A 14,233-nucleotide genomic window follows, 5' to 3' on the forward strand; every position below is an offset into this window, starting at 1 on the left:
TTTTTTTTTTTTTTTTTTTTTTTTTTTGCAATTGTATAATTATTCTGAAGTCTTTTAATAAACCCAGGTTTTTACCCAAAAGTATTGAGAAAGGGGCAAATTTACTCCCTCACATATTTCATTTTTTAATACATTTGTCCTGTTTATTACTTTGAGGTAGTGAAACATACACATCAAAATATAAAAAGGAGTGAATTCTTCAATGGGGAAGACGAAAGCTCAACAATTGTGCCATATTCTCTCTGCATTTCAATCCAGAGGCAAAACCCTTAAACCAAACCGGACCATTGGGTGGTCCGCCCAGGTAGGAAGGTTGGACAGTGTCTTCTCAGTAGCCTTCTCTATTGGCCAGCTCCAGGCCTTAAAGAATCCACACAGGTTCAGTCCAACAATTTTGGAGAATGTCTCTGCGTATAGGTTCATCTTTCCATTGTTGTCCTTTGGATAATTGCTTATTTTGTGGTAGGCCGCAAACACCTTCTTGAAGGCATCCCAGCCAAATCTTTCCTGGAGCTATATGAAAGGTAGGGCACACGTTTAAACCATCAACATCAGTTCAGATTGAAGTGAACAGGTGTGGTAAAGCTTTTCAGTCACATACTGTATACCTAATTATTCTTGATGGAACGCAAGTTAAACATAGTGATGACACGGTTTCTTCACGCTCACTCACCTGCAGGTATGTTTCAAGAGCGACCCACACCTCCCACTTGCTGAGTTGCCTGCCCCCTTTCACAAATTCCTCCAATCGACTCTTTCTTTTTTCAGAACTGACAGCTCCATGAGCCTGTATTGAAGAATCATTGATATTCACAAAATGCAAAATGACAATTCTATCGAAGGGCTCATTCGAAAAAGATAACTATTGTTCACCTTTTCCCTGTTGATTCCTAACACTTCCTCATGTATGTATACTGACCAAAGATTGCATGTGCACTCTGTGGTATGTGGCCGAAATTCCCAGCAATCTCTCTGCTGGTTGTGTCCAAGCTCGTGGATTGGTCCCCACATGCCTTTAGACTTGATATTTTCAATTTTGACCACTTCAGTGGCCGAGGCCTTGTGCATCATGATGGGGTATCCCGAGTGCATCCAGCCTAAAGAGTGGGGGGAAAAACAACAATGGTATATGTTGTAAAGCCAACATTGTTCAACAATCCATGAAGTTGGTTTACAATTGTTGGTTCCCTTTATTATCATGAATTAAAGGGAAGCTCACACTTAAAGACATATAGGCTCTAATAAGCTGCAATTGTTCTCTTTTAATATTAGAAACACATAAAATATTGCCATTGATTTAAAAATCTATAATATTTAGTTCATGTTTTGACCTACGGAGGGCACCATGTTTTTTGTGCGCAATGGATGCTTAGGGTGATGACGTAGCCTGGACTGGGAGAACAGCTATGCTAGCTGGCAAGCAAAGCTAGTATGGCGACTGGCATGATTTTGTCACATTCTGCTGCTGGTCAGTTTGTTTTGTTACAGAGCTGTGGGATGAGTTCCCAACGTTGTACCTCCAGTCAATTTCAGCTCATCAACAATGCCTTTAAACCGATCCTAGGCAGGTTGCCGAGATATTGACTTGCTGCCATTAGACAGTTTGTATTTTCGATCCCTTCGTTGCTTGCCTTGGTTTTTTACGCAGCGAGATTTTCAACACATGCGACCATCGGTTAAAAGCGGTGAGTACTTACTATTTGTGTTTTAAGTGAGTCTTTTATTACCTTTTCATTGCCTCAAAATAATTTTTGCATGTGTTTCCCTCTCATACTTTTAAGCATTGCATTTTCTTGTAGTAGCTTAAAAGCAGATTGTTGATCTGTTGACCACATTAGTCATATAGCATATTTAAACCACCCATATTTGCTGTTAATACGTTTAAGTATTTTCTTAAGGCATCTTTAGTATTTTCTACCTGTATGCATCTAAAAAAAAACAAAAACAAGCTGAAAGCGCACAGTAGTACTTTGGGTGTCAAATTCGCCTCTTTTAGCACGTTTAGCTGGTGCAGCACATTTCAGCAGAACACCGGTTTTGTCCTACTCTCATCTCGTCTCATCCCATCCCGTCTTTCCTGTTCATTTTGCTTTGCTGTTCGTTTTGTTAAATATCGACAGTGCTGTCATGCCCATTAATGTTCCTCTCGGGTTCAAATTGAAAGGGCCGAACAGATAACATGTATACAGTATGTCGCTTGTCATACTCTGGAAGCCCGGCAGCGTAGTCCAGTGATGTGACCGCGTTGCAACAGAAACAAAAATGGTGACCAACTAGTCAAACTAATTTTACAAATTGAGATAAACTAATGAAACTTAATGAACTATTTACATTTTAGGCATGTGTAAACGGAGTGTATTGTATTTGGGTTTTTTGCAAAAATTTGCAACGTAAAATAACTCACAAGAACAGACAACATAAATAAATAGGTAAATAAACAATGACCTAGTTCATATTTGGAACAATATACTTAGTTGAAAATTTTCAATCATGAACTTTAGACCAAAGTGAACTTTAGCATTAATTAACTTTCGCAACACTGCATACTTTTTTTCATCCATCTTCTGAACCGCTTATCGTACCGTTTGAAATCTGCACATCTGCTACAAAGCGTTCTTTGCGAGGAAATTTGTGTGGTTTGGCAGCCAGATCAGCAATGCTTCTCATGATTGCGTCCCAAAGTGCTGCCAGCGTATCTGGTCTATCCAGTTCCCTGATGACATCTGACGGTACAGTGAGTACGATATTTTCAAACTCCAACTCTGCCCAAGGGGAAGGAGCTGTTCGCAGCACAGCCCAATCAGCCAGTTTTGTCACACCTGTAAAGAGCAGTATGTAAATAGTATGTTTAAAAAACATGCAACAAGTATGTGCAGAGCAACTGAGAAATTTGTAATGTCCATGCTAGGCCAAAATTTGGGGACTGTTTTTCATTTGATTGTCTTAAATTTATGAACGAGAAGTGGTCAAGTACAAGTAGAAAAGTCAGACAAGACCAATCACATCATACTCACCAGATTTATAATAGGGTGCTGGCACAGCTATCTGCACTATGATCTCAACCCCTCTGACTTGAGTTTTAGGTGGGGCCACTAAGTAGATGAGACCTCCCCACAAGTTCCAAACCTGCATCATTTCAGTGTCAATGGGAAATCGCTCATGAACACTAGGGGCTCTCTTCAATTCGGCATGCTTAAGGTAGTCTGTTTGGCAACCTATTTGGACCTGTGGTGGAAGAGAAAGGATTATTTTCCAGAAATTATTCAGAATCAACGCACACTGAGATTTTTTATGTAACCTATCCGTTCATTTTCTGTACTGCTTGTCTTATGAGAGTTGCAGGTGAGCTGAAGCCATTTTATATCACGATATCGATATCCCACGATGCAATACATTTTTAATTATTTGGTGACGTACAGTATATTATATTATGTCAGCCCCTCAGCCCCCTCCCAGTCACTCTAGTTTTGAACTGATATGAAGCTGACCAGCTAAAATGTTAAATGCATTAAGTAATAGTGCAATTATCTAGTGTAAACAGAAGCAGCACAATAACATACATATTTCTTCCCAAATGTAAAGATGTCTATTATCTACTTGTACCTGTGACTTCTGGTACTGAATTTTAAGACTGGTGTATATTAAGTTAGCCTAATTTCCTTAATACTAGTATTGATATTGGAGCGAGTTGTGTTGTCTGTGTTCTGTGTGGATTATATGTGTTTGTACTTTGAATTGCCTTGCATGCATTACTCATGTATGGTTGGCAGGAAGAACCAATTGGTAGGTACAACTTGAAGCTGATTGGTGATACTACTATAGCATATGGCAGGGGTCTGCAAGTCCGGTCAACGAGACGCTATCAAACTTGTTTTCCATGTCTCCCTCCTTTAACACACCTGAATAAAATAATCAGGATTGTTATCAGGCTCCTCCAGAGCTTGATGACAAATGTTGGCTCATAACATAAAGCTGTCACTTTTCCTTGATTTTGAATTGAGAAATGCATCATGAAAAACATATATTATATATGAATAATACATCATTATAACCATTTGGATTTGTTTGTTTGTGAGCCATACCTTCCATCCCTTCTTCACAATCTGCGGAGGCATTGCTATGTAGGTCCTCATACCATGAGAGAGGTAGAGACCAGTACTGATCCACTCTTCATGATCTGACACATAAACACCAACACATGCAATTTGATATACTATAGCACTGTATATACAGGCACGACAATGGGTCAGGGGTTAAAAAGGTGAGAAGGGTATGGAGGAAATATGTTCCGGTACAGTGTACAACTAGGGCTGTCCCAAAAGACTAATTTCTTCCCGATTAGTCAGCCGACAATTTTTACGATTAGTCGACTAATCTAATAATAGTTTTTTAAAATTTATTTATTTATATATATATATTTTTTTACTAATTTAGCAATGAAGTTTTTGATGACGCTTATTAATTCACAAAAACATTTTGGAACACTTAAATTCTTTATTAAAGTACAAATAAACACGCAAATAACAACAATAAATCACAAATAAACATTTAGGTCAAATGCTGATAGCTTTAGTGCAAAAGAATGGAATGTAAACAGATTGGGAACACTGACTTTGCCTTTCCAACATGATTCAAAACAATTCTTAAAAAAATATATCTAGCATTAATATTATAGTATACAGTACTACTATACAGGGGCGGACTGGTAATCTGTGGCTTCTGGAGGATCACAGAACGGCCGGTGCCCTGGACGGCCGGTGGCCGCCATTCATTATACATCACTGTTTTAATCCCCCCTATCCTCTGATTATGTACAGTTCGCATCCTATCCGACAGGTGGCAGCAATGCGCCTGGCTCTTCACCGCCAATCTGATAGCGACGAGCGTTAATGCACAATATGGATGGTGGTGGCAAAAAAAAGAAAAGAGATGGGTGGCGCGGAGAAGGAGGTGGTAATGATAAACTGGTGGAAGCTCCCCAAAACAAGCGCAGAGCAAGTAAGTAGGGATGAAGAGGTTTATTTGCTCGGTATACTGACAATTGTTATCCACCAGGTAGCTCCATTTTAAATGAAATAAATGACAATTATAGGGTTAGTGCCAGCTAGTCCATGTACCCGTTTTAAATCGTGTCAAGTTACAGTATGCTAGTCCTACAAAAAAAATATTTTAGCTTTAAAACAACGAATGCACACACAGCAGCAATATTAATTCATAAGAAATATAAAATATTAATGAAATGAATGGTTTTACTTTAAAGTTTAGGTAGCTAAATTGATATATATTTTTAATCATTTATATATCGTTGTTTTCTGGTTAATACTTTTCAATGAAGGTTATGTATAAAGGATTTGTCTTCAAATGTTTATTGTATTTTCATTTAAATTTATTATTTGTGTGGTAAGATTAATTATGGCATAAACAATGAAGTCATTGTATAGACACGGGGGATAGGTGCTATTATAATCAATTGGATACATAAAACTTGCTTTAAAAAATATAAATTCTTTAATTTGTTTATTCAGGTTGATCACAGAGCTAGGGCAGAAGATGAATCCAATTCCAGTTCAGCCTTGTAGTACTTTGAGCGCCCCAAGTCAGACAGTCACAGTCTAGACACATTTTTTACTTACCACCCTCAGAAGACAAAACACCTGACTGTACAAAGAGTATTCATACGCAAAGATGGCACAGATAGAAAATGGCTAACATACTGCGAAGAAAATAATAAACTATATAGTATATGTATAACAATGCAATGTGTAGTTCTTCATAGCCGCTTCATTTTTTCTCAAAGTGCACGAAATTGATGCATTTTACAATAAAATGTAAAAAAAAAAAAAAAAAAAAATTCTCCCAGGGGGCATGCCCCCGGACCCCCCTAGAGGGTCTGTTTCCCTTCGTACAGCGATTCTTGTGGGCTGGGCTGAGTCAAAGTCCAGGGCTGCTTTTTGGTCCCAGTCCGCCCCTGCTACTATATACTATAATAGTAGTATAATTATTCATTGCCAATCAGATTTTTCATAAAGGGTGTCATTTTAAAGCTATTCTTAGTGTAGAATCTGAATTCTGAAGTATGTAACTCCAGAAATCGCTATTTATATGACAAACGTGACGTGCTTTTATTTTGAAATGTTCACCAGAAGTACGTTGACTAAACCGCTGACCGTAAGCTTGACACTTCGCAAAAAAGCTCTTTTTGTCATTGCATGTGATGTCGGTAATTAATTTATTTCGTTTGCAAATGCTGTTAACCAGCGATTTTTCATTTTTGAAGTGTCACCTTTTAACTCCAAGTTTTAGTTTTGGAGGAGACTGCCTATGTTTTATAGCAGGCTAAAGTAGGTTGCCTTTTTTCCCATTAGCCTCAACGTAGCGATGCTAAAGTTTATAGTGTTTAATATAGATGTGTTTCATTATTTTGTATGTCTGAACTTTAATTCTACGGCGTGCTGAGGACCAATAAACATCTGTGAAAGGAACTGCTGCCTTATATGCCATCAGCATGCACGCACAAATGTATGCACGCGCGGCGATCACTAGCAGCCGTGAAAATTACCGCCCTCATTTTCATTTACTGTGCAATAAATGGACTCATTGCATATCGCGACAGGTATAGCAACTTAAATAAAACATGTCGTTAGTTAGTTAAATGGACTTACAAAGCTAGCGGACGTACACTGGTTGGCTGTTTGCCCTCCGCTAGTTCTCTGATTGGTTGGCTTCGTGACACGTTAGTAGCGTGTGCTCAACTGAGCGCGCAGAGCAAAAAAACTGACAAGCTCAGGAGTCGAGAAATTTAGCTGGAATAGAAGGTGTTCTCAAAATCCATTTTTGCTCACTCAGAATAGAGGCAACAATAAAACGCCATATGTGCCGCTTTCCCCGCTTGCATACCAAGCGTCCCACATTAATAAAATCCCCCAAACCCCCCCAAACGTTTTCTCCTCAGATCTATACAATTCACGTAGGTCACCCCTTTTCACTTCAAAATGGCGAATTTCGGGAAAGGTGAGAGATTCTCATGCCTGTATATACTTTAGGTGCAACCTCAAATGATCAGACAAGGGCTTACCTGCCGTGCTTATGTTTACCGGAATCCTATGATTATATACAACAGGTAACACAGGGTTCTGCTTGATGAGGTAAGGCAGCAGCCTGTCAGGATCAGGGCAAACCTTATACACCTCTGTGCCCACTTTGAGTAGGAGATGGTCTTTGGGACTTTTCACTGGGCAGGTATCACATACCTAAAAAACAGAACACCAGGGTGGTAGTTAAATGCTTGCATGAACGGACAATTCTTTTACAGTATATGATTAATCTATATATTAATCATCCACGATTAAAACCATGATTGGTCCAATGAGTTTTTCTTTATGCTATCGACCAACCTGAGGAATGCCTGATTTCTCGAGGATGTGTGTAAGGGTGGACAGGACTTGCGCGTATGAACAACGGTCATGAGCGTCCATTTTTAGAAACGTGGCACAGTCCTTTCCAAGTTTTTTAAGGCATTGTTCCTCATGTTTGGTAAGATCTTCTCCTTCAGTTACATGAGCAGCAAAGCGCTGTAGAAGATGTTGGAAGTGGTAGTTGTCTTTGCTAATCTGTCTTGGCACAGGGGCTTTATAGTGACCTCCCTGTATGGTTTCACGCAAAATGCTCAAGCCCATTTTGTTCAGGATCTTGTTCCCTGCAATTACAAGTGGATGTTCAGCATGTACTGTACGAGATAAAAGTAGGCTACTACAAACTGGGTGAGATCATCTTAATTATTCTTGTGGCAATACCTGCAAAATCTGTCAATGGATTTTGACCATTGTGTGACTGTGCCCACCACCAAGCATGGCCACCAATCAGAAGGCCTCCTCCTTCTGCCACAAAATTTTGAATCTCATGCATGTGTTTGTCACTGTAAGCTGAACACACAAACACACTCAGGTCTTTCCTGAAATCACTCTTTTCACACTTCAACCCAGATTTTTTTAGAATGTCGAGGGCGTTATGTTGCAGAACGCCAACAGTGCCTCTTCGGCCGTCATCCAACCAGTGGATAGCATTGGTCCAAAATGCAGAGAGTTCCTGTGGTAAACCAAAAAGTAAAGTTAATCACAACATTTGACAGATCATCAAATATAGAAATAGTGCATACTAATTAACAACACGGACATGATCAATGTTGACTAACATTACCTTTCGTCCAAGAAATCCTTCATGACTCACAACAACAACACGTCCAAGTCCATAATAGGTGGCTGCCAGGAATGGCCGTTTGTCTTCGGTCATTCCAATAGGGAAGGCGAGCCGTCCGTGAACTAGAATCTCAGAAGCCAGCGCACCACCCGTGATATCAAACTCAGATATGCCTTGAAGTAGGAACTCCAGATCCACCTCAACTTCCTTTCCCAGTCTGTATTTAAATAACAAAACGTTTATCAGTCAGAAGGCCATTAAAATAAAGAACACAATTACTCCATATAAGCACAGTGAAACAAAATACAATAGAACACATGTACTGTATGTACTGAAGATTTTAGTTCGGAGCATGCACAGCCCTATGTCTCTTGCAATTGCAAAACAGTAACAATAAAGGATAATTTAAGAGATGGATGGTTAGTAATATTTCTGAAAATAGAATACGTATTCAGCATGCTGAAGAGAAGTTCACTTTAATAATATTCTATTAATAAAAGTGTGTGTCCAAAATTCAGAGTTCCAGTGTACTATATGTCTTACAGCAAGGAAATATTCATATTTACATACACCACACGCATCCATGAGGCTGGAATCTGAGGATAAACTGGCAACAGTTCATCTTCAGCTGGATGTTCAGAGAAATATATCCCAGACACAGCAGAAACTTTATTTCCTCCAAAGCGAAGCAGCATGTTCTCCTTGGGGTGGTTTGCAGCCCAATGCCATGCTTGCCCTCCAATCAACACTCCACCACCATTTTTCAGAAATGCCACCAGGTCCTTCTCATTTTTATTAAGGCTGTAGGTGTCTGTTACAAACACACCAACATCCAGATTCTTATGGAATGCACCCACAATTTTAGTTTGGAAGCGGGATTTGCTGAGATTATCAGCAACTGCTTTAACGCTGTTGTTGACCCCCACAGACGTGTTGCGCGAACCATCTCCTCTCAGCCAAATCAGAGCATTTTCTACCAGAGTCGCAAACTTTGTCAAGTACTCCTCATGTCCCAGGACCACAATTCTTCCAGAGCCATACTTGGAGGCAGCCACCAGGACATGGCCTTGGCTGTTCATTACCAAAGGAAATGCATGTTCTCCTGTCAGCAGCAGGGCACCGGGAACAGAAGAACCACGGAAGTCCAGCTCTTTCAAGCCTTTCATCAGGGACAAATAAGCCCCCTCATGGTCACTTTGTTCGGTCGACATGGCGTGAAGTGAATCTCTGCAAATAGTTCAAAAAGAAAAAAAGAGGTTGAACGAAATTTAAATGAATAATAGTTAACAGGATTTAGTAAAATATATTAAAATACACAGTCCAATACATATCTTACTGAGAACTTAGGTTACACTAAAAGTTTTATTACAAATACATGTCGTTACCCGTCAATTCGCATCTGAAGCCAGGAAATTTACAGTAGTCATGTGTGTATTAGAATTTAAAGCAATGCAAGAAGGGCAGGACATCAGTAAGCATGAACCACAGACATCCAAATGACAAAGGCTAATATTGGACAAATACCATGTCTATCAGGATTCTTCCAGTTTGATCTGTTTCTTCAAGGTATACGCCCAAGTAAACTTGCTAAACCAGTCCAATAAATGTACTGTCGTGGAGCAAGCCTAATGCACATAAAGCAGTCTTCCAATGAAGTCCAGCACTAGCTATCCAAAAATACAATTTGCAATAAGCTTTGCAGGGCTGCAGTCTTGTTTAATGATTGTCTTTCTGACAGTGACCATCAAAACTGTCTTTAAGAATATTGCACAGGTTGACAAGGTCTTCCCATCTAAATATAAGAGTTGTCTCGTAAACTACGTATATATTAATTCATTCACTCCCAGCTATTTTTCACAAGTCATCCCCTTTCAAGCGCTACAGAATATTGTGTTCTAAGGCTGCATGAACACAGGACGTACAAAAGAAAGATTATATTTCTTTCATAATAAAATAATGGTTGTTTCTACTCTTTTCCGATCTTTAGTTATGTGCAGGTGAACATCGTAAACAACATTGTTATGTCTTTGGTTGTGTACGAGTGAAGCGCTGAAAAATAAATGTTTAACAGTATAAACTTACTTGGCTAAATAATTCCCCTCCCTTGTCTCTGTCGTTGTGTTTTACTTGTTAAAGATAACATTATCAAGGAATTCATACTTATATAGCGAACAAATGCGTATCCGCCCCGTACAAAGTTACAAACAAATGTAACGTTGAGATGTGGTCGGAACCAAAAACTCAACACGTTTCAAGGGGGTCCCGTAATTGGAAAGGACCGATAGTACAAAACAAATCAATGTTGTCTTCAAGACGTTCTATTTAAAATACGTCACGTTCAATATTTAGAAAATAAACTTTGGTTGTCCAAATTTCCGCGACTTTTATTCTTACTTTGAGGTTTGGTTGTCGAAATGTCGTGCGTTCTGGTTAGTTCGACCGGAGTCCAGGTGCTTTTGGAGGATGGACGAGCCGTGTTGTTGGGTCGCGGTCCGGACACCGGAGTTGCCGACAAGAAGTGCTCAAGACACCAGGGTGAATTTAACACTCACGCCTTTACATGCTTACACCGCCCTGCTCATCAGTACAATAAGTTATGTTTTTAAAGCTGTAGGAGTTCAACGTTTACGTGAAACAGGATTGAACAGAAAAGAAGTGACTGTCGGCTCTTCTCTTGTCAGGGGTCGCAACAGCGATTCACTAGTTTGGCACAGTTTTATGCCCTTCTTGATGGAAACCACTTATTTTTGTAAAAATTCGATTCGATCGCTTCCAGCACCTCCCAGTTATTATGAATGGGACGTTTGTTGCAGCCAATCAGTAATGCGAGGTCACAAAACAAAAAGTCAAATTCCTGTCGCAAAACGCACACGGGCTACGCTTATGAAATGTATGTCTTTCTTCTTCTTTTTTCAATGTATTAAAATTCGTTTGAATTTACATTTTTATTTTTTAATGTTTCATTTTTTACAATTAAATTGGTTTTATTTGAAATTATTTATAGCCTTTTTCTTAATACTTCTATTTAAAATTTGCATGCTTTTAAATTATTTTTTATTTATTACAATTTAAATAATTGATTTTTTGAATGAATCCTTTTAAAGTATTTTTTAATTACCCATTGCAAAATACGTACAGGCAACACTAATACTACAATTGGATGTCAAATGGAGGCCCAATGATTAATAAAACAATATAGCAACTAACATACTAATAGAAGCTGTTTGCACATTTACATGACCAGTGTTGGGCACGTGACTTAAAAAAAAGTAATTAGTTATAGTTACTCACTACTTCTTCCAAAAAAGTAACTGAGTTAGTAACTGAATTAGGGCTGCAGCTATCGAATATTTTAGTAATCGAGTAATCGACTGAAAATTCTATCGATTAATCGAGTAATCGGATAAAACAAATATATTTTTAGGTGAAGAGCAATTACAAATATACATGACAAAAGACATTTAATCTAATCTTGAACCATTTTCAGCCAATTAATGTCTTTATTTTCGATGTATATTGTTGAAAACAGCCAACAATTGCATCTCAGATGTAACTAGAAAAAAAAAAAAAGACTAATTCACTGCTTTCACTCAAAAAACGTTTAGATCTTATTAAAAAAATGTGTGTATATATATATATATATATATATATATATATCTTACCTAAAAATGCCGTTACGCTTGATAACACACATCACTTAAACGTTAGGATTTTTTCCCCACGTGTTTCAATTGAATTTCTATTTGTGTCAAGCCATTTTTAAGTTCTAGTTAAGTTTTAAGTTAGTCTATATAAACTGTAAGTCCTGATAGGATTTTGAGTTTTTGCAGTGTTCAAAATAAATGTACGATACAGGCTGTATTGGAGCACATTAGGGACCAGTGCTACTTGGTGTTTTATCCAGCAGTGACTACTGAGCTAAAATTGATGATTAGCATTATTAAGTTTTTATTTTACACCCTCATCACTCCACAATGCTATGTTATGTTAAAGCCTGTATGTAAGACACGTTAGCCACGCATCGACAGTGAGTGGTCATAACTAAAAGAAACCTAGCCCTCCGCAGGGCTAACGTTACATGAGCTAGTAGTGACAGTAACGTTAATCTTATTTATTAGCGTTTAGCGCTCTTTATTAGTGCTGAGCGCTCTACTGCTTTAAGATGGCGGCTGTTTACTAACGCTGCCCACACGCGGCCGTGTCTGTCATTCGCATCTAGTTCAACATACATGTGATCTCTAGACGCATCAGACCCTGCCTGCTACCAACGTAGCATCGTGCGGGCTAGTATTTAGCAACGTCGGCTTCGTTTGTAGAGGCTGTCGGCTGCAGTAAGTTTTTTTTTTTTTTTCCCCCCGTCTTCCTCTCCGCACGTGACATCAGCGCGTTGTCCCGCATTAAAAGTAGTCCGAGCAAAACGTGATGCTTAGCGCTGTCAAAATAAACGATTACTCGAGGTGAATAAAATTACTCGATCAGGTTTTTAAACTCGAGTTACTCGAGTTGCTCGAGTATTCGTTTCAGCTCTAAACTGAATTACTCTATAGTCAGGGTACCCGCGGGTTATTAAAAGTATTAAAAAAGCATTGAATTTAGTTTTCCATTATTAAAGGTATTAAAAGCATTAAATTAGCTGTCATAAGTCTGGAATTTTTTCACCGTGGTTTTAATTTTCAACAACATCTCAGTGCAACCTAAATTATATCCGTGACGAAGTTTTTTTTATTTTTTTTTAATCCATAACGAAGATGTCACATAGACTTTTTACATGCGCTGCACCTCGTGCGTGCGCGCCGTTAGCATCATTAGCATCACAACAGCAGGCAATCGCACAGTGTGCTAACGCAAGGAACTGCTCAGATGCCTTAGTTGTTATGTTCGACGAAAGCCTCAACAAGACAACCGAGTCCTAACCGTTGGACCAGAATGTGAGGTATTGGATCGGCGACCAAGTCGCATCCAGATACTTTGGGTCGCAGTTTATGGGTCATGTGAAGGCAGTGGACCTGCTGAACATTTCAAAGTAAGTTGCCAGTTTCTCCAATTAAAATGTGTTAGATGCAATAATGTATTTCTGCACGGTTTGCCTTTCGAATGAATGTGAATTTCGCAGTTTTAACTCAAGAGTTAGCCATGTTCAATGGGGTATTGGCAGATGCACTAGCTTTAGCATGGATAAACCGGAGTTGTAGATTCACCATCACTCTCAGATACACAACACGGTTGACACTGTCTATTATTGGAACGAGTGCGGGGTAACGTACTAACGTTGATCTGAATAACATGGCATGGTGGTAGGCAAATTATAATGTAGGTGATGGGAAAACACTTCCTGGTATATTTGAATGTTTTTCTTGATTAAACAAGAGTATGGATTTTCTCTATCTGATTAAAAGAAATGTATTCAATAGCTAACAAAGGAGTAACGTGTTTTTTATACTTGTAATGTGATTAGAAAAAAAACAATTACCAAGGGAAATGGTCATGTGTAGCTTTTTTATTTTGTGGTAATTAATGGTAAACTACTGCCATTTAGTGGCTGTTTTTTAAACTTTCACTGCCAATTGCAAGCACTTTACAGTTAAGGTGGCCAACTTGACAATCACCTACCTACCACCTTGACTAGGTCCTCTTAAAAGGGAAACCTGTTGTATTGCAAATGTAATTTCTGAAGTTGCTTTACAATACTAGTGTAAAATCCATTTTATCCTGGGACAAAAAATTCTGAAAGACCTTATATTTAAATGTGTTTTAATTGTATCTTCAATAAATGTGCATTCTTTTGTCAAACACACTTAGTAATTGAGGTTAAATTTGATGTTCAGTGCTTTATTTTTTTTAATATGATTCAATATTATCTAAATAATGGGTGCGAGAAAAGTATTAATTTTCAGTTGAAATGGCATTAAAAAAGGTCATAAAAGTCTTGAATTTAGATTTATCAATCCTGGGGGGACCCTGATAGTAAAAGTAACTAGTTACCAGGGAAAGTAATTATTTCTGTTACTTTAAAAAGAAGTTGTTGTATGTCAAAGAA

General features: G+C 38.4%; 2 protein-coding genes across 5 annotated transcripts in view; one reads left to right on the forward strand and one right to left on the reverse strand.

Moving 5' to 3' along the window:
* Positions 1-10,955, reverse strand: LOC130917537 (TRPM8 channel-associated factor homolog). 4 transcript variants are annotated; one of them, XM_057839056.1, is made up of 12 exons: positions 10,279-10,456; positions 8,767-9,423; positions 8,197-8,413; positions 7,794-8,085; positions 7,395-7,696; positions 7,076-7,250; positions 4,083-4,177; positions 3,015-3,225; positions 2,583-2,819; positions 874-1,097; positions 674-787; positions 1-513 (listed from the first exon to the last, which is right to left on the reverse strand). In XM_057839056.1, the coding sequence occupies exons 2-12, from the start codon at positions 9,405-9,407 to the stop codon at positions 250-252; spliced, it is 2,772 nt and encodes a 923-aa protein (XP_057695039.1). In that variant the 5' UTR covers positions 9,408-9,423; positions 10,279-10,456; the 3' UTR covers positions 1-249. The 4 variants fall into 4 exon arrangements, with proteins under 4 accessions (XP_057695039.1, XP_057695037.1, XP_057695038.1 ...); XM_057839054.1 differs by lacking the exon at positions 10,279-10,456 and adding an exon at positions 9,582-9,707; XM_057839055.1 differs by lacking the exon at positions 10,279-10,456 and adding an exon at positions 10,591-10,955 and having other exon boundaries at positions 2-513.
* pnkp (polynucleotide kinase 3'-phosphatase) overlaps positions 10,466-14,233 on the forward strand; it is a 24,625-nt gene continuing 20,857 nt past the window's right edge. Inside the window, exon 1 of the mRNA XM_057839060.1 lies at positions 10,466-10,731. Within this exon, the coding sequence (XP_057695043.1) occupies positions 10,611-10,731 (121 nt within the window). The 5' untranslated portion in view covers positions 10,466-10,610. The remainder of the gene's footprint in view (positions 10,732-14,233) is intronic.

The sequence above is a fragment of the Corythoichthys intestinalis genome, chromosome 6 (assembly GCF_030265065.1).
Source record: "Corythoichthys intestinalis isolate RoL2023-P3 chromosome 6, ASM3026506v1, whole genome shotgun sequence".
Taxonomy (NCBI): Eukaryota; Metazoa; Chordata; class Actinopteri; order Syngnathiformes; family Syngnathidae; genus Corythoichthys; species Corythoichthys intestinalis.

Bases quoted from the DNA above. Each gene is read 5' to 3' on its own strand.
- LOC130917537 (XM_057839054.1), bottom strand. The intron at 7,251-7,394 runs GTTGGTCGATAG...TCTGTTTTTTAG, and splicing joins AGAAATCAGGCATTCCTCAG to GTATGTGATACCTGCCCAGT. The intron at 1,098-2,582 runs GTACGATAAGCG...CCCACTCTTTAG, and splicing joins AGATGTGCAGATTTCAAACG to GCTGGATGCACTCGGGATAC.